General features: G+C 36.7%; 1 protein-coding gene across 2 annotated transcripts in view; it reads right to left on the bottom strand.

Annotated features, from left to right (window-relative positions):
• Window positions 1-17,436, bottom strand: part of CkIalpha (Casein kinase Ialpha) — a 72,497-nt gene extending 55,061 nt beyond the window's left edge. For both annotated transcript variants that reach the window (XM_083114610.1, XM_083114609.1), the window contains exons 1-2: window positions 17,169-17,436; window positions 2,022-2,128 (exon numbers count right to left, since the gene is read on the bottom strand). In XM_083114610.1, coding sequence (XP_082970736.1) covers window positions 2,022-2,128; window positions 17,169-17,294 — 233 coding nt within the window. In that variant the 5' untranslated portion in view covers window positions 17,295-17,436. The remainder of the gene's footprint in view (window positions 1-2,021; window positions 2,129-17,168) is intronic.
• Window positions 17,437-18,769: the final 1,333 nt, after the last annotated feature.

The raw sequence follows: 18,769 nt of genomic DNA, 5'->3' as shown, positions 1-18,769 counted from the left end.
AATGAACTTGATTATTCTACGACTGAAATAGTAGCAAACTTAGTTTTCAACAAGTTAACACTAGAACGGTGAAGAATCTTACAGCCCCTAGAACAACGGAAAGGAGTCACTTTGACCTCATAAGAAATGCATTTAAAATTCTAATTATTTCAGAATGGGAAAATTTATATTATTTTATGTACGGTACTTTATGTATTGTAATCAGTGTTTAGGTGGTTAATGATCAGGGAATGGATTTATATGTAAATACATATGTATGTACAAAGCTGAAATCGGTTAATTTTGTATTATCTTTGCGCATCATGCATGTAGACTAGAAAAATTCAGCTTTTATTTTCCACATTCCTACATACACTGTCTGATCAAAAGTATCCGGACACTTACTCGAAACTGTGTCAGACGTACCTTACACCATAAGTTCCAGTTATTGACGGAGTAGGTCCACCCTTTGCTCCGATGACAGCCCTAACTCTGTGGGGGAGACTTTCAGTCAGGTGTCTGAACGTATCAAGATAAATGGCAGCCCATTATTCCTGAAGAGCTGCAGCCAGAGCAGTTGGGGTCATGAGCGAAGCCAGCGTTCTAATTCATTCCAAAGGTGTTCAATGGGATTCAAGTCAGAGCTCTGGGCCGGCCAATTCTGTAACGTTATTGACTGAAAACCTTTCCATCACAGGCAATGCGTTGTCATGCTGATACAGGCAATCGTCATCACCGAATTGTTCTTCTATGGTAATAGCAGATGATGAAACTGCTCAAAATTACTTTGTATCCTTGCGTATTTAGATTTTGTGGCACAAAGTACGTCTGATGACAGTTTCGAGTGGTGTCCGGATACTTCTGATCAGATAGTGTATATTAGGCTTTGGCTCATATTTTACATATTATTTCCACATTTCAAAACATTTCTCAACAAAACACTCCAATAACTACATGTCACCGTGTGCCCAGAAAGAGTTGGATGAATTTCTTGCAAATAACTGACGAAGTCCGAAGCAGCGTTAAACAAACCAAAGTTTATGAGTGTTTCTATACCTTCCAATTGCGTTAATAATAATTCTTCTATCATCTGAACAATAATGTTCTTTTTCTTTAATTTTACAGATCCCAATCATTTGCTTCTGTTATTGTAAAACACTTGAAGCACATTTTAACTACATATAAATCCGTTCCCTTTTAATGATACATTTTCATTACAAATAAAAATTATAATAATAAAGAACTGAACACTCCATAATACGCAACATTTCACCACGAGAAACTGCTTCAGGATGCGACATGTTCGGAGACGTCCTTCCCAGTCCAAGAACACTACCTACATGACGACATGTAAACTGTGACAAGTGGGAACATGCTAAAGACAGGTTGACACAGGAACTGCACCCTAACCCTGATATTGCCGCACACATAAGTGAAACTTTACACCTAGGGGTATAACATGAAATTTCACAAAGAAATTATATTTTGTAGATTTCAATATACCATCTTAAAAAGGACAAAGAATTATGAAAAGTCACAAAATTTTGAGGGAAAAATAAAAACACAGGGTAGTTATTAAAGTAACGGTGAAGGTAGTGGTCATCTTGAACCATCTTCCTTTCCTTGTGCAGCGAGGGAGAGAGAGTATGCCTCTTTCTATCTTCCACGGTGCCACGAGATGAAGAGAAAGAGAGAGAGAGAGAGAAAGGACGACACCCCTAGGGGCAGGGTGGGGAATGTTTTTCTTCCTTCTTCCTTTCTCATTGTTTTTGGACCAAAAAGGAACGAAAAAATGACTAGAAGCAGGCTCCAACATAGGTGTATGATCAGTGCTCACACCTTGGTATAAGAAGTAGAATCACAATCAAATAGCATAATTGCACTATGTTGGACTATTAGTTACAACCCAACAAGGTTTACCCATCATTTTCCAAAATATGAAACTCATATCCCTAATTATTGTGGTACTACTTAAGAGCCCTTAGCCGAAGAAAATATTGGCATGCACACATAAAATACTCGCACAATTGTAGGTCACATACCTGATGTGTGGAATTCCGATCCCTCCATGAAGAATCTTGTAGAGTTTGCTCTCGTAGAGAAGCTGTGGGTGCCTGGCCCTCACCTGCTCTAGCTTCACAGCCACTTCCTGGAATTCAAGGAGAAACACCATGAAACATGCACCACTTGGTCTCACTTTTGAATGTTATATATAGGGCTCGGAAGTTGAGGAAATATACTTTTCTTTTCCTAGTGTTCGAAGACGAGGCCCACCGTAATATATGTTCATTTTGAGTCATTGTAAGCCAGAAAAAGGTGGGTTATATTTGTCCTTTTTTGGCGTTCTTTGGCTTATTGGTCCCTTTTTAGCTTTTTTAAAGGTCTTAACGGCTTTTCTTTGCAACTTCACCTTCTTTCAACTACGCTTTTACTGCCCATTCTCAATTCAAATCATCATCAGTTCATCATCTGTGAAACATCCTTTCTGTAGTAAATAAATATATTCGAACCATCCCTGAAACGAGAGAAAAACATTTTTGGACGACCGAAGCAGGAACGGTACAAGGTCCTTTAACCGTAACTTGTCTGGAAGGTCGCGCTGTAAGTGGCAACTTTCTCTTGTTTTGAAGCTTTCAGCACTGTGTATACGACCAGACAGCACGTGCCTGCAAAGATATCAAATCAGATAAGGAGGTGCCGTGCATATTCATTAAATATGTAATATATTTTTAGGTCTTTTTTTTTTGGCAATTTATAGGTCTTCAACTTCCCAGCCCTAGTTATTGGGTTGGCAACTAAGTTCCCGCCGTTTTTTTTCCTTGGAAAAATCTCTATGACATTAAATACGTTTGACACGAAGGTGTACATCATGCGAAAGAGAATATATTGTTCTACCTAAATTTATGTTTCTTTGTTACTAAGACACATTTTTTTGTTATTTACAGATCATTAAATTGGAATGTCAAGTTGAGTAGAATGAGCATTTTCGACACCTCCTCCTTTTTGCCTTTAATCAAGGTTCTAAGGCCGCAGAAGCTGCTCGCAACATTTGTGCTGTGTATGGAATGGGTACTATAGCTGAAAGAACCACCCGTGATTGGTATGCGAAGTTCAAAAAAGGAAATTTTGACCTCAAAGATGCATCTCGTTCTGGCCGTCCAGTTGAGTTCGATGAAGAGCGATTGAACCACCTGTTGCATGATTTTTGTTGGTGACACTTAAAGTGTGAGGCACCCATGCTCCACACTTCTGAACCTTTCCCATCGAGTGAAGATGCTTCTCTACAGTAGTGTGGGAGCAACCCATTGTCTCTGCCAGTTCCCTTGTTGTTTGACGAGGATTTTCATCCAACAGGTGGTTCAATCGCTCTTCATCGAACTCAACTGGACGGCCAGAACGAGATGCATCTTTGAGGTCAAAATTTCCTTTTTTGAACTTCGCATACCAATCACGGGTGGTTCTTTCAGCTATAGTACCCATTCCATACACAGCACAAATGTTGCGAGCAGCTTCTGCGGCCTTAGAACCTTGATTAAAGGCAAAAAGGAGGAGGTGTCGAAAATGCTCATTCTACTCAACTTGACATTCCAATTTAATGATCTGTAAATAACAAAAAAATGTGTCTTAGTAACAAAGAAACATAAATTTAGGTAGAACAATATATTCTCTTTCGCATGATGTACACCTTCGTGCCAAACGTATTTAATGTCATAGAGATTTTTCCAAGGAAAAAAAACGGCGGGAACTTAGTTGCCAACCCAATATATAATTCATGCCCCATGGAACGACGGACAAAAAAACAAGCAAGGAGCCTTTAAAATAAAATGCTTTATTTCAACAAGCAATACAAGGGTGGGCATCTCTGAAATATTTTGACCCTCCCATTTGACAGTATTATAAAGCATAAATATGTATGACGTGTGCTCATGCAGCTGTCAACTGGAATTCACCTTTGAAATCATGTTAACGGGTCAAGCTTTGGCCATGTAATACAGGCTGGCGCATATTGGAATCTACCAATTTGAGTTGGCAACCATGCCAGAATGCATGTAGACATGTGCGGCAGTGGAAGCCTCGGAACAATGAAGATCGCCACGCACGTGTTCCAGAAACACACAACATTCTGAGGTGGCATAGACAGTGGACGGCCACAGGTAATGTTGTGAATCGTCAGTTGTGAAATACGTGCAATTCTTCCACAGCACATGTTGAGATGCATGTCATGAAAGCCTTCCTGCATCACCTCCAACAGTGCATCCAAGCAGGAGGAGGGCATTTGGAAGATGTTATTTTCGAGAAGCACTGATGTCTGCATTGTCCATATTATATGCTGCATTAAATACCTGTGTGTCTATTTTTACTTCATAACCATAGAACGTTACTACAAGCACTCACTGTCTTTCCCTTGTCGTTTGAAGTTGGCAGATACAATATGCACCACCCTATATGTGACTGCTTGCCTATGAAGATAGCCACTGCTTCGAGGTGCTAGAATCAACATGAATGCAACATAACAACCACTCTAGGGTTACAGCTCTTTGCTTTATCCAGACTATCACTCGTGACAAGGATGTATTTAGGGGGGGGGGGGTATATGCATATTTCCCACCTCCCTGAAAGACTTATCAAGTACTAAAAAAATAATGAAAATGTTTTTCTTAGCATTTGATTTACTGTAATCGATGGTAATTTTTTCCCTATGAACTTGGAAGACAAGGATAATTATATTGGGTCCTTTTCTATTATTCAATAAATATTCAATTCTTTTATCTATTTGACATTAACTTCCTTGTTTTTATACAAATTTGTAGATCGTAAGTACAAGCAAACTAGACAATAAACATATGCTCTTTTTAAGTATTCATCCAATAATAAAAATGCAATATTAATAAATTTACATATTATAATTAATATTTACTTTAATTATAATTTTATTGTTTTAATTTGAACATTATTATTATTCCGGGACACTTAGTTCGGACCCCCGCGAAATATATTTCTAGATACGTGCCTGGTGAATTACCATTTCAGTGTAAAATGTCTAATACATGCTATATATGTAATATGCTGCCAGAATTCCTTACACATAACAATATTAAATGACATGGCATAATCTTTGTGAGGAACATTAGACATCCTATGGAAAATTAACCAATTTATGTCTGTGGAGGTGAGTTCATGTAGGTAGGGAAGCTAGTGACATCAATTGTGCAATTTCATTAGCATAAAAGGGAAGATGTGTAGTTTGTACAATTTTGATGCAATGTTACTAAAAAATGCTACAAAAAATGGTAACAGTATGGTATAGTGTAAAACTACCGCGTGGTTGCTACACTAACGGAGGGTTACATAATTGAACGCACGGAACATTTGATTCACGTAGTCGACGGTAATGGTGGCAAGAGCTATTGTGCATCGGCGATACATTAATGTCGAAAAATACATGATTTACCGGCCGAATAAGTTGAACGAAGGGAGAAAACACATCCACGAGCTTCCAAAAGTCTACAGAAACTCAGGTCTGTAAGTAGTTTCTCCTGTAAATTTGAAGAAATGTGTTTTCACTATACCATACTGTTACCCAAAAAATTATCACACTAATTATTATAGTTCATCATAACATATTAGGTTGTTGATTTACTGCTCAATGTGACAAACTCTAGTCATGTTCATATAACATACATGAAGAGAAGGATAAGGTACATTACTTGAAATGCTTTTTCCTTCTCCCGTTAAGACAATGGACGCATGAATGTTATACTTGAATGTAGTTACATTTCCTTTTTAACCTAATACATCATTTTTACAAAGTAGTAAGTAATATCTTTGGTAACTAATGCCATCCTTATCACACAAATTGCTTCCAAAAACTACAAAGAAGTTAGAATTGCATACTTATCAAGTGCTACATGATGTAAACAAAAAATACTGAAAATCCTATACTTCTACAATCTTTAAAACCACAGTACAAAGGTGAATCAAATTAATACAGTCAGGTTATTAAAAATAATTCACTGCTGCAGTGCAACATACCTTGGAAAATGAAAAAATTCGTTAAAACTTTGACTGCATATACAGGGTGTTGCAAAATACCTGTTACAACGCTTGGGAGGTGATTCTACAAGTAAAAACAAGGAAAAAATGTCATGTGAAAAAATGTCGAAATCGGCACCGTTTTCGAGTGACAGGCGTGCGAAAATCGCCTCACACCATGTGTAAAGTACAATAACTCAAGAAGGAAGAAATATAGCAATGTCGGAATAAAATAATACAAACAAAATCGTACCTGGTGAATACAATGGTGCATCAATTGAGGCCCAGTGTAAATTGCGCAAGGGGACTCTCAAAGAAAGTGCGGAATCCCCTGATGGAAAATACAAGAAATTTACTACTATCTTCTACATAATGTTGAGATCGGAATGTAGCCAGTAAAAAATGGCGACGTATGTCCACATGTCCCACTACTGCTGGGACACCGTCCCACACCCGGGAAATAGGAAAATAACTGCAAATCTCCTGTTGTACACGGTTCACATTGCGGTTCGAAGAAAAGAAACCAATTTGTCGCATGTCTCACTACTGCTGGGACACCATCCCAAATGGAAAAAAATACTGGAAAATCATAAAAAAAAAGTTTTCAATCCCTTAATGTTGACACACTACTTTGCAGTACGAAAAACAAAAGTTAAACAATGGCCACATGTCGTTAGGCTGTACATATACTACAAGAGAGCTCCCCAAAGAAAGTGGGTAATCCTCGAAGGAATGAAGACGGAGAATGGCGAGAAAACGCACACAATGGCATGTAACATTTCCAGGCACAGCACATCTGGAAGGGATTCCACTGAGAAGCGCACAACCTCCGCACATGCAGATCGACGGTATGAAGTACAGCGATATCCAGCATCTTCACTCGTACCTTTCACTAAAGGACACTATGTGGTGCTGATAGGGGCTCACACAAACACCGGTATACTCAGAGACGTTGTTGAAAATGTCCGCCATTGACTTCAAGACAAAGATGGCATCGGCAAAGCACTGATTGTCTGGTACGTGCAAATACCTCTGGCATGTCACCAATTGTCCCAGCAGCGGCACTAACACGAGCAACGAGATCCTCAGCACTTTCCACAGGGGTTTCATACACGAGCCTTTTCATTTCTCCCCACACAAAGAAATCCAGTGGTGTGAGGTCGGGGGAACGAGGTGGCCACGGTAAAGGTCCACCCCTGCCAATCCAACGATCGCCGAAAATATCGTTGAGTAAGGCTCTGGCTTCCCGGTCGAAATGTGCGGGGGCGCCGCCGTGTTGAAACCAGATACGTTGTCTACCTGCCAGTGGCACGTTTTCCAAAAGTTCAGGTAATACGTCATGTAGAAACACCCGATAATTCCCACCACACAAAGTAGATGGCAAAATGTACGGGCCTATCAAGTGGTCACCTACTACGCCACACCACACATTCACTGCGAACCTATGTTGATGATGGCGCACAATGATTGCATGCGGATTGTCCATATCCCAGACGTGGCTGTTGTGGCTATTGAACATGCCGTCCCTGGTGAACATTGCCTCATCGGTCCACAAAACTATTGTTGGGAACTCTGGAATGGAAAGAGTTTGTTGCACGTACCATTGGCAGAAATCCATGCGTAGGGGAAAGTCCGTGGGCAGTATGTGGTGCACCTTATGCAATTTGTATGGGTGCAATCCCTCCTCTCGAAGAACGCGGAACACATTGCTATGGTGGGTTTGTTGAGTACGAGCAATGACACGTGTGCTGGTGTCAGGACGGTCTCGTATCGCGTCCAACACGTCCTCTTCAAATTGCACAGTGCGCACAGTGCGGGGTCTTCCACAATCCCACCTACGGGGTAGTAGAGATCCAGTTTCACGCAGTCGAGCATCAAGTCTTTGAAAGAGTGCATGTGCTGGTAATCGCCTATTGGGAAAACGTTCGTGATACAAACGACGTGCTTCACGGCTGTTTCGGTTTGCCTCTCCATAAACGAGATGCATATCAGCAAGCTCGTGGGTAGAGTACTCCACCATTGTCTTGTTCGAGAACTGCCCAGAAACAGGGGCACTTTCCCTCCGAGTGACGGATCACAACTACCGTGATTAGCACCCACGTAATGTCACACAGGTGTCCACGCAGTTGTTGCAAACCGAGAAAGAACACGGGAATACGTACTCTACGTACAGTATTCCTTAGCGCAATTCAACCACACACACACGCCAGACTAAACTCCACGCTGCGAGACGCAGAACAAGACAGGAAAAACAACGGTCGACTACAGTCTCTACGTAGTATCCACCAACACTAATACGTAACAGGTGACCTACACTCACAGCGCCTCTAGTGGAGCTTTCTGTACCAATTAGCTGAAATCAATCTGAGCGTAATTTGACGGCATAGCGTCATTTTCGAGTGAATTTCCTATTTCCCGAGTGTGGGACGGTGTCCCAGCAGTAGTGGGACATGTGGACATACGTCGCCATGTTTTACTGCCTACATTCCGATCTCAACATTATGTAGAAAATAGTAGTAAATTTCCTATATTTTCCATCGGGATTCCCCACTTTCTTTGAGAGTCACCTTGCGCAATTTACACTGGGCCTCAATTGCTGCACCATTGTATTCGTCAGGCACGATTTTGTTTGTATTCTTTTATTCCGACATTGATATCTTTCTTCCTTCTTGAGTTATTGTACTTTACGCATGGTGTGAGGCGATTTTCGCACGCCTGTCACTCGCAAACGGTGCCGATTTCGACATTTTTTCACATGACATTTTTTGCTCGTTTTTACTTGTCGAACCACCTCCCAAGCGTTGTAACAGGTATTTTGCAACACCCTGTATAAGTTATAAAAGCAACTGCCTATACTGTTCTCACACATCAAAAAAAAACTCCTTGTTCTTGCATGCATACGAACAACAAGAAGGTGGATTTTTAGATTTTTATGTAATAACATTTTATCCTCTGAACGTAGAGGAATATTATAAATATTGACAAATTATCATGTTACTAACAATATGTATGGATTATATATTTTGAGGTATATTAAGTTTCTTCAATTTAGTGCATATTTTGTATAAAATGAAGAATTTCTCCCATATGTCTAGTAACCTGGCCACACCAGGATAATGAACTGTACCAAGACATGTTGTCATTCACAGAATCAATTTATGTTGGTCATGAACTTTTCAGTACTATTTAGCACATTACAATGTCATAACTGTTACATAATAATAAAATGAATTTAGTATAATTACTTTTCTTTACTGCAAGAAATGAAGTTAATGGTTGAAAATCATGAAAAATATATTACATAATATAGTATATTTACATGGTACTTTTACATTTTTCAGTGATTTTTCTGCATGTTTATGTACATATTTCACATGTTTTAAGCTACAAAAAATCTGAGCCTTAATGATAATGTGCATCACGAAGAGGTCACAACTAACAATAGCTTCAGATAAGTACAAAAAAGCTATAGTAGGAATTCGAGATTTCTAACCATTAGTTTTGTATCGCATTCATGTTAAAACAAATTAAATGTGATGTGAAAAGAGTATGCACAACTATATCCAAAACAACATCAGACCAAATTTCAGAACTGGGTTCAATATCTAGGCATCAAAGATGAAAAATTAATACAGTTGAACCTGAGTTTTATGTATGTCAAGGTGAAGAGAAAACAATATGTATAACTAAGAATTACTTACAGAACATATTTAGATACCATGTCATATCATTATTAAAATACTGTAATTGTATCTATTTTGAGGAACAAGACATATGTAATACAGGTTATTTCTGTCATAAAGTGGTAAATTAACGAATCTAAAAGTTTGATTCTTAAATTCTTAAGTTTTACATGAATTAGTATCCACTTCCAGTATAAATTTTACTTTCTGGTCTAGCGTGTAACTTTTAATCTTTCCGTTCTCCCTGGCTGACTAGGGTGAGTGCACCAGTAAATGACCATCTCCAGTGAATGACCATTCCCAAATACTACAGAGCAAAATAAGGTTTGGAAGAAACAGTGCCAATAAGAAATGATATTGCATTCATCTACAATCCATATTCTTTCATGTAGATTGTGATTGGTTTGTTCAGGTCACAAGGTAGGGAATTCAAGAGCACACTTGTTTGAGTTCAGCAGACAAGACAAAGAATCTGGTATTGCTAATAAGGTAAGGATTACTACATTGTAATCATGTGTACAAGAAACATTCAAGATGTGTGAAATTTGTGCTTATGTAATGGGCTATTCAAAAATTACAGATTCTCTGTTGCGCATTTAATTGCAAAAAAGCAGGGGGGGGGTTAACACTAGATACCAATTAGACATCACCTCTAGTAAATGACCACTGCAGTCAGATCAGAAAAGAAAGGAAGATCCAGATGAAATTATTAATGCATTCCAATGATCTGCAACACTGACATATAACCAACTACCTCTTTTTGATCTTTGGAAAAAATCAAAGAGAAAGCTTCTGGAAATGAACCTTGCGATTTTCATTTTGATAAGGAAGGAAATACTGATATGTCCTGCTCATTGCTACTTGAAGGAAGTGAACTTCAAAGAAGTCAAGCTGCAATTTCAACACTGATATGAACATCAATACCTGTCTCCAAAAATTCATCTAACCTTGTACATCTAATGCAGGCGAGTTCTTGGCCACTGACAGTAAGAGGAAAGAATCATCTGTGGTTGAGTGCCAACGACCCAAAACTCCAGAGGAAGAGTGGGTTAAAGTAAATGACAAAAACATGAACAGCCAACAAAAGAAGATCTGAAAGATTACCATTTGCAATAACATCGAAGAAATGGAAAGAATATCGAACTAAAACAACGAGGAAGAAAACAGCAACAAGTGAAAGTGGATGTTAAGAAGAAATCAAAAGCTATCACATCGATAGAATATAGCGAGACCAATAGATTCATATTAGATGTCCTTGGCATCAGAATCTGAAGGAGGTTTACACGAGTTGTTGTTATCTGTTGTGCTAAACAAGAGTGAAAGCAGTGAAAATTGCATTATGCACAATGATGGTGATTACTAGGGATCGGATGACCTAAAAAAATATAGGTATATGACCTATAGAATGTCCTAAAAAATAGGAAAAAATGACGTAAAGAATGCAAAAAATGACCATTACATTTGTTACTTTCAGGTTAAAAACTGAAATGAAAAGGAAATTAAACAAAACTCAATCTTGCTTTAAGAAAAAGCACCAATTGATACCACATGCACATTCAATTAAAATATGCAACGAGGATTTCCAATGGAAACAAGCACACAATTTTATGAAAAAGTCATAGATGAATGAATGAATTGGTGTAAAATGCGTTAATTTCCCACATCCTTGCCTGGTGATGTAGTATGGTGTGTTTCTGTGGCACTGTAAAGAAAAATAAATTCTGCGAGAGATATATAGGCCTATGTTCACCTTGGTGAAAAGACTCAAGAATATTACCAAAATTAAAGAAGTGGTAAAATATGACTAAACAATACACCAAATATTGCGAAAAATGGCGGGAAAATGCCGAAAATCGGGGAAAATGTCCTAAAACCTGAAAATTGGCAAAAAATGCACTTTAAAATTACCTTTTTTGGGATCTAGACGAAGTATAATATTGTGTATATTTAATGGGCATCGTGTACGAGATGTCAGAAAAAAGATGACATTTCATCAACTTCCGCTACAGTATGTTGTGATGGTGAATATTTTCCAGGAATAGTGATTCATAATAAATTTAAGGATGAATCTGAAATAAAAGATTTGCATAACTGTGAAGTTGACAAATGGAAATGGTCTAACAAAGCTGATCAAATTTGGTAGTCATTGAGACATCAAGGAGTGTATTCAAGCTCCACAAATATCCTGTCTGAAAGGTATTTGTTTACTATACAATACCTGAAATGCTAAAATATATTTTAAAAAAAAGTCTGTAACTTTTCAAATTTCTTTATTCAGGAAACATCATTATTATTATTATTATTAAAAATATTTGTGGTCATTCACTGGTACTGAGGTAGTCATTCACTATGCTTTGATTCGAATTTCACCATTTTCTTGATTCGAATTTCACCATTTTCTTTCATAATGATATGTATTTACTTGCTGAATTCATTTATGCAATTAGCTTGGATTCACTTTGTTCTTCTTTGACCTAGAAGTAAGGTTGTGGGAAAATGTTCTTAACTGATGCACTCACCCTAGTAGCAACTGAAAACGTTCACTGACTGAATCACTGTTCTGTTTTTATTATGGAACACGGCAAACATCAGATATCGGCATATTTTTTAATATGTGTACTTTCGTATGTACAAAAGAAAATGAATCTCATGTTCTGAACAATTGCGGCAAATCTTTCTCCTTGCCTTCTCTGGGACACCGCCGTGCCTTGCCCATTCTTCTTGCATCTTGAGAGCGGCCGCCACCATGCTCACCTATCCTGTTCCGTATTTGAAACTCACTTCGTGTTTTTATAACAATAAATGTGTAATTCTATCTCATTGTTGTAGCTTGGTTACATTCAAATCAACAGTATTTTATGACAATTAGTACGTATAACACTGAATTAAGTATAAATGAATTATGTACATATAAGGTTTAATTAACACGTTTTTAAATTATATTTCGTCGGTACCTACGTAATTTACATATAAAGCAGTCTCAACTGTATATTTTTAGTATTTTATAACATGAAGTTAACACATGTTAAAGGTTCATATAGTCCTATTACAGATCAGTCAACAAGAATGACATCTGATTCTCATGATCAAAGAGTAGAGGACAGTGGTTATTTGTTACAATCAGTTTGCCAAAGTGGCCTACTTGAAGAAACGAAAAACACTAAAACCCACCTGTGTTTTTCACTTTGTAACTTTGAAACTACTCTCTGAAACTGTATTGGTGAATATTGGAATTGTATAATGAGTCAATTTGTTCATTTAGAACATGATGTGTTCAAGTTCATCTCATTCATACATAAAGTCACAAATTTTGTGTATTAGTCGTTTTAAATTTCTTTTTACATTTGAGAATGAAATCACAGAATGATGATAATTGATGAGCAAATCACCTCTTTTAGTACAGTAGGTTGCCAAGGCTAACTAGGAAAAGATATTGAATAATTTGTGTTGTCATGAATTTTGTATTTCATGCAATATATTTCAACATGGTATTTAACATTATTTTAAAGCTTATTTAGGTAAAATTCAGATTACCTAATATACTATGCTATGATATTAACTTACATAAATATCCGAGCAGAAAACAAAAAAAGCCAGAGAGATAACTAAAATATAAATATATATAATAATACATTCATTGAACTAATTCTTAGATAAATCATTCTATTTCAGGCTATGTTTGTAATAAACAGTATTAATTGATTGATTTGCTTCATTTTACTTAACTTTTTGTGCCACTTTTGACTAATTTGCGAAGATGGGGAGGATATTGATGAATGGACACTCAGAAACATCCATGTCCAGGCTGGAATTTGAACTTCAAAATACATCTACAAAAACGAGTCACAAAAGTTACGGAATACATTAACTTGTTAATTGCAAATTGTATGAGAATCACAAACTCAAATTTACCTAATCAACTTCAAAATATCATATCTTGCCATAATTTTCTGTCTGTCAGATAGATTGTTCTACAAAGGACACTAACAAAGTAAATGCATTGAGAGGATCTGTTTTATTTTCAATGCAGCTTTCTTTTTCTTCCTCCATAAAAATAAACGCTGAACTGTGAAAAACTAGCCTCAGGAATTTATAAATATATATAGTTTCAATGAGATTTGGATTAATAAAAATTGCAATTTTTCACGTCTACAGAGGAAAAATCACGCAGAATTCAAGCATAATTCCCGGAGCCAATAATCCACGCATAATTCCTGGAATTCAAGGAATTACCAGTGAGTAACCACCCTGACAACATATTACTCAGGAACTTTACTTATCATCCACTGGATATATCATTTCTTTTTTTTTTTTTTTGTTATTCAATAAATATTAATTTTTTACACGGGGCACTTGTTTTTAAGCAAATTTTAGCAGGTTAGCAGTCTCAACTACATGTAAGCCAGATGATGAATATTTGCATATTGTTATATTTCTGATTTTATAGTCTTTTTACTATTATTGTAATAATAAGAATAACAATATTTTTTACAGTCAAGAAACAAAGAACAAAATAGGTATTAACGTTGCCTTTCCTCAGTTTCTTAGTCTGTGGTTACATACATTATTCCGTACACATCGTAGTAATTAAATACCAATTAATTAACTTACATATCATTTCGAATAGACCTATGTATTATGTTAACATATTGAAAAAAAACCTTATATTATTATATTTCTGAGACACATGTTCAGACCGGTCTCCCAAATTATATTTCTAGATACGTGCCTGGTTATGTGAGGAGTTAGTATATCTCCGTGACTAGCCTTTGTTATTTTATACTGGAATTATACAAGTATGGGTATTGGCTCAGCCTTCAAAAAAACATAAAAAAAAAGTTTTTTTTTAAATAAAAAATAATGGAACGAGTTTACAATACCGGACCACTCTCCAATTTCAATGAAATTTTGCCTACTCACTAATTGTGAACTAATCACGAATCTGCATGTAATAATTGGCGGTGGAGTTGGAAATAGAGAAAAAAACTAAATAAACTATGTTTTCTTAACGTAACGTAACCCTACCATAAGAACAGTAGCTCCACGGAACATGCCATTTTCCCCGAATGGGTGTCACTTATCGCACAGCACTTTAGCAACATAGTGTTCTGACGTCACGGAAGAGCACTTTTTCATGTTAAGCAAGACAAGATATAGTTCTCTTAGCCAAAATATTAATTTTTCTTTGTATTTATGCTAATGGAACCTAACCTAACCTCGTAGGCATTCCTCGTTGACGTCAATATTCAAGGTAGCAAGATTGTTGTGCGTAAAGGAAGACCATTAATGAATTGCGAAAGAGAGATGGTTCCGAATTGCTGTGTATGGACAATGACCGTGGTAAATCGCAAGGTTATAATACAAGTTCTACACGTAAATGTACAATTTTAACAAGTGACCGCAAAATATGAACTACAGATACGTCATCAGGACACTGAAATTAGTAAGTAGGCGAAATTTTATAGAAATTGGAGAGTGATGTCAAAATAATGATTTTTATCCACCTTGCTAAGAACAAACACTGGAATATGAGTCACCATTGTACAACACTTAACCCCTTTTCCTTAGTTGTTCTCATTATGTTGAAAGCCTTTTTGCTCCTAAAGCTATATGTTGATTGTTGATTTGATGTTTTAAGTCCACTTTATGCACAGTAAGGCTAATTGGGACTGGACCTACAGTTTAAAGTGGGATCCGAACCACTTGTGCCTCCACTGGGTATCGAACCCGGGACCCCTTGCTTGCGAGGCGACGACACTACCACTGCGCCATCGGGGAGGCCCTGCTCCTAAAGCTATAAACTTATGACATTGTTTCTTTTTCTAGGAAGAAAGGTTCCCATACTCTTCACATAGCTTTGTTATTGTGTTCATCATAAGAACTACTCAAAAATTCAAAATATTGTAGTCTGTTCATAAATGATAGTGTATCTATGGCATTACACACACACTCGTTTCTTTCGTTAATATAAAATTTTATTAGTTTTGTTCTAACCTATAAATAGGTGCCAGTATGGTGTACAGCCAGAAAAAAAGCATTGTTTGTATACACATACATTGTGATAAGTGTAAGCATTTATTTTGAGGAAATCCTCTGTAGTTTAGTACAACACAATAGTATTAGCATTAACATATACATATCAACATGCACAGTCATGCATGATGTCACTGAATTATACATTCACTTACATGTAATACAACTTTTTATAAGCCATTTTAATTTAATTGGCCTTATCAGACAACGTGCACCTACTTCTGTTCACTTATCTAATTCCGCTACTCAAAAAGTACAAATATAATATTTTAATTAAATATATTATATCAGTTATATCACATTGCATATTATGAAAGATAAAATTGTAATTTATAAAATCCGAATGAGTCAATTATGTATTAAAAACTGAAAACAAAGTTATACTTTTTAAAATTAACTGATGAAAGCACTCCGTAAAATGTGGTATGAATGTTATAATACAATGTAAGTTCTCTTTATGTTAAATTATGAATGAAATGTAGCAGGGGGAATTTTCTGTGAATCACCAGTGATGAGTCAGCTGCTAGCTTAACAGAAAATAAACCATAACAATGTTTTCACGATGTTCAAGGTATTTACACAATTTACAGCTCTACAGTGATGGTCTACACACTGGAACTATTGAAAACTTTAATCCTGTTGCTAGAATTATGAACTCAACTTCCTCCATGAACAATATAATATAATTACTTTACATGTAATACTGTTGCATATTTTCAACAATAGATGTTATTGGAAACATGAGACATTCCAATATGGCATATAACTAGTCAATAGAAATACTCACATCACGGATAAATGTACAATTTCTAAGAATTTAGTAACTTTCATCTCGATTCTTTATAAATTAATATTTTAAAAAATGACCTACAGCAATATTCCAAATTGTGAAAATAAGCACAAAAACAACAATAAAATGTCTCAAATTTAGGGACGAAAATTGCATTCATAATCTAATTTGAAACTATATTTTGAATCCATCCACAAAACCCATACAAGGCAGGGATCTGTGCCTACCGCAGTCCATGTTATAATGATCGCGCCTGTACAAAAAGCGAAACTAGGCTGAGACCTATTTAAGTCTTCTTCCTTGTTACAATACTATAACGGTACATTAAGTGCATATTCAACTTCGCTTTCCGGGTACGATTAACAATATCAAACATCATATGTACCTGCACAAGGAGAATATATTTTATTTCTGTTAGCCCACATATCATCAGCTGAACATAAAAGGCCATTCTCAGCTGGTTTCAGTCTGCCATTAATGTGATTCCACTTCGTCCATGGACAACGTACTACTTTTTCCTTACACTTTCAACTTGCGTTTACATATTAGTTTTACGATATTTAACGTCTAAATTATAATATTGTATCATATTACATGGGAACATTCGAAGAATATTTCGTTTTGCTCCACTAGTTCGAAGTGAAACTTACCTCTCCATTCGTTATGTTGATGCCTAAATAGATGTCACCGAACGAACCACTACCGATTTTTCGCACTAAACGGTATTTTCCTCCCACAATAAACTCCTGTTTGGATGAAGAACCTGAAGTTGCCATTTTAAAGGTCTGTTGTGCTATAAAGTTTGGAATTTAGGAAGGCAAATAAGAAAACAAAAATCAATAATACACAAACTAACACTTCCTTCTACACGCCGACATCTCTTCTCCCAATGACTGACGTAAGAACAAAGCAGAGCAATGCATGCTGGGAAAGGCCAATCCTGATGTCGAGTACCGTAATACAGTGCAACTTATATTATTTGTACGAAAATCTCTTTATGTTTGGAAGAAAATTTTGGGCCTGTTATCTTATTTCAACCCTTCTCACGACAAAAAACAATAAATCTAATGAAAATGTATATCCAAAATAAAGCGAAATCGGGTTTCTTAACGGGTGGTTGAAAACGAGGGATATCGTTTTATGTGACGTCATAAACGTGGAAGGTTGGAATAACAGGTAAATGTATAAAAAGAAAGTTTTGTTGTATTAATGAAACTGTACATACAGAAGTTGGAGGATACAATAGAAGAGATGGCAAAATATCTCTCCAGACTGTGGTTTTGCACGGAATTAGAAAGCTACACAAAAAACTAACACGTTACAACCGACTGACTGTTCTTACTTTTTATTATATATATAAAACCATTACTACATTCAGAAAGTAACAAGTTACTTCGAAAGCAACGCTTTATTTTTTTTTTGTGTGTAATTGTTGTCCATCTGATTATTATCTGCAGTCATCACTGAACTTGCATTGTATTCCTTTTTCTAGATTTCACATCTTGCCCTTCAGTCATACAAACTTTTATTTTACCCGTTCATTTATTATTATTATTGTACAAATCATAACATTGAAATTGAAAATACTTTGGCGGTGTTGACATTAACAATTTCAGACTAGAGTCATCTATTTCAAAATAACTGTTTTTGCCTTGCTTCCTTTCCATGAACATCTATAAATTGTTTGCGTGGCGGCGCTTAGGGGGCGAGGAGCGCAGTCGCCCCCCACTTTTTGCCACTTTTGCTCCCGCACTATGCTAAACCTTATCTACCAAGGAAAGTGTCTTTGGTCCCCTAGTTTTCGAACCCACTGGTGCTTCGTCTTCTTGTACTTTTTCACGATGCACAGATATCAAACAGGCTTTTCTGGATCCCAAACAGTCGAGAAATTCTTAAGGATCGTATTTAAAAATGGTTAATTAATATATATAGTGTCTGAAATTTCTTGAAATGAATAGTCTTCATTCCAGAAGTTTAAAAACAATCAGTTGTCGGGGGGGGGGGGGTGTAGAATTCGAGAGTTTCATCGTATCGGGAAATCTCGAATTCGTCCGACACACCCCTAGATACGGCCAGTGGGCCCAGGATTTTCGAAAGGGATGGGTTACGCACACTTTTTCTGGTAGTCAGCTCTGATTATGCCATCTTTTCCTACCTTTCACGTTTTTTTTAGGAATACTGGGCCAAAGGGGGGTTATAACCCTCACCAACCCACCCTAGGGCACGCCACTGGGTACGGCAGTCAACATGA

The sequence above is a fragment of the Lepisma saccharinum genome, chromosome 29 (genome assembly GCF_977018435.1).
Source record: "Lepisma saccharinum chromosome 29, izLepSacc3.1, whole genome shotgun sequence".
NCBI lineage: Eukaryota > Metazoa > Arthropoda > Insecta > Zygentoma > Lepismatidae > Lepisma > Lepisma saccharinum.
The sequence above is the reverse complement of the archived record's forward strand: the minus strand, read 5'-3'. Positions and strand labels throughout refer to the sequence as shown.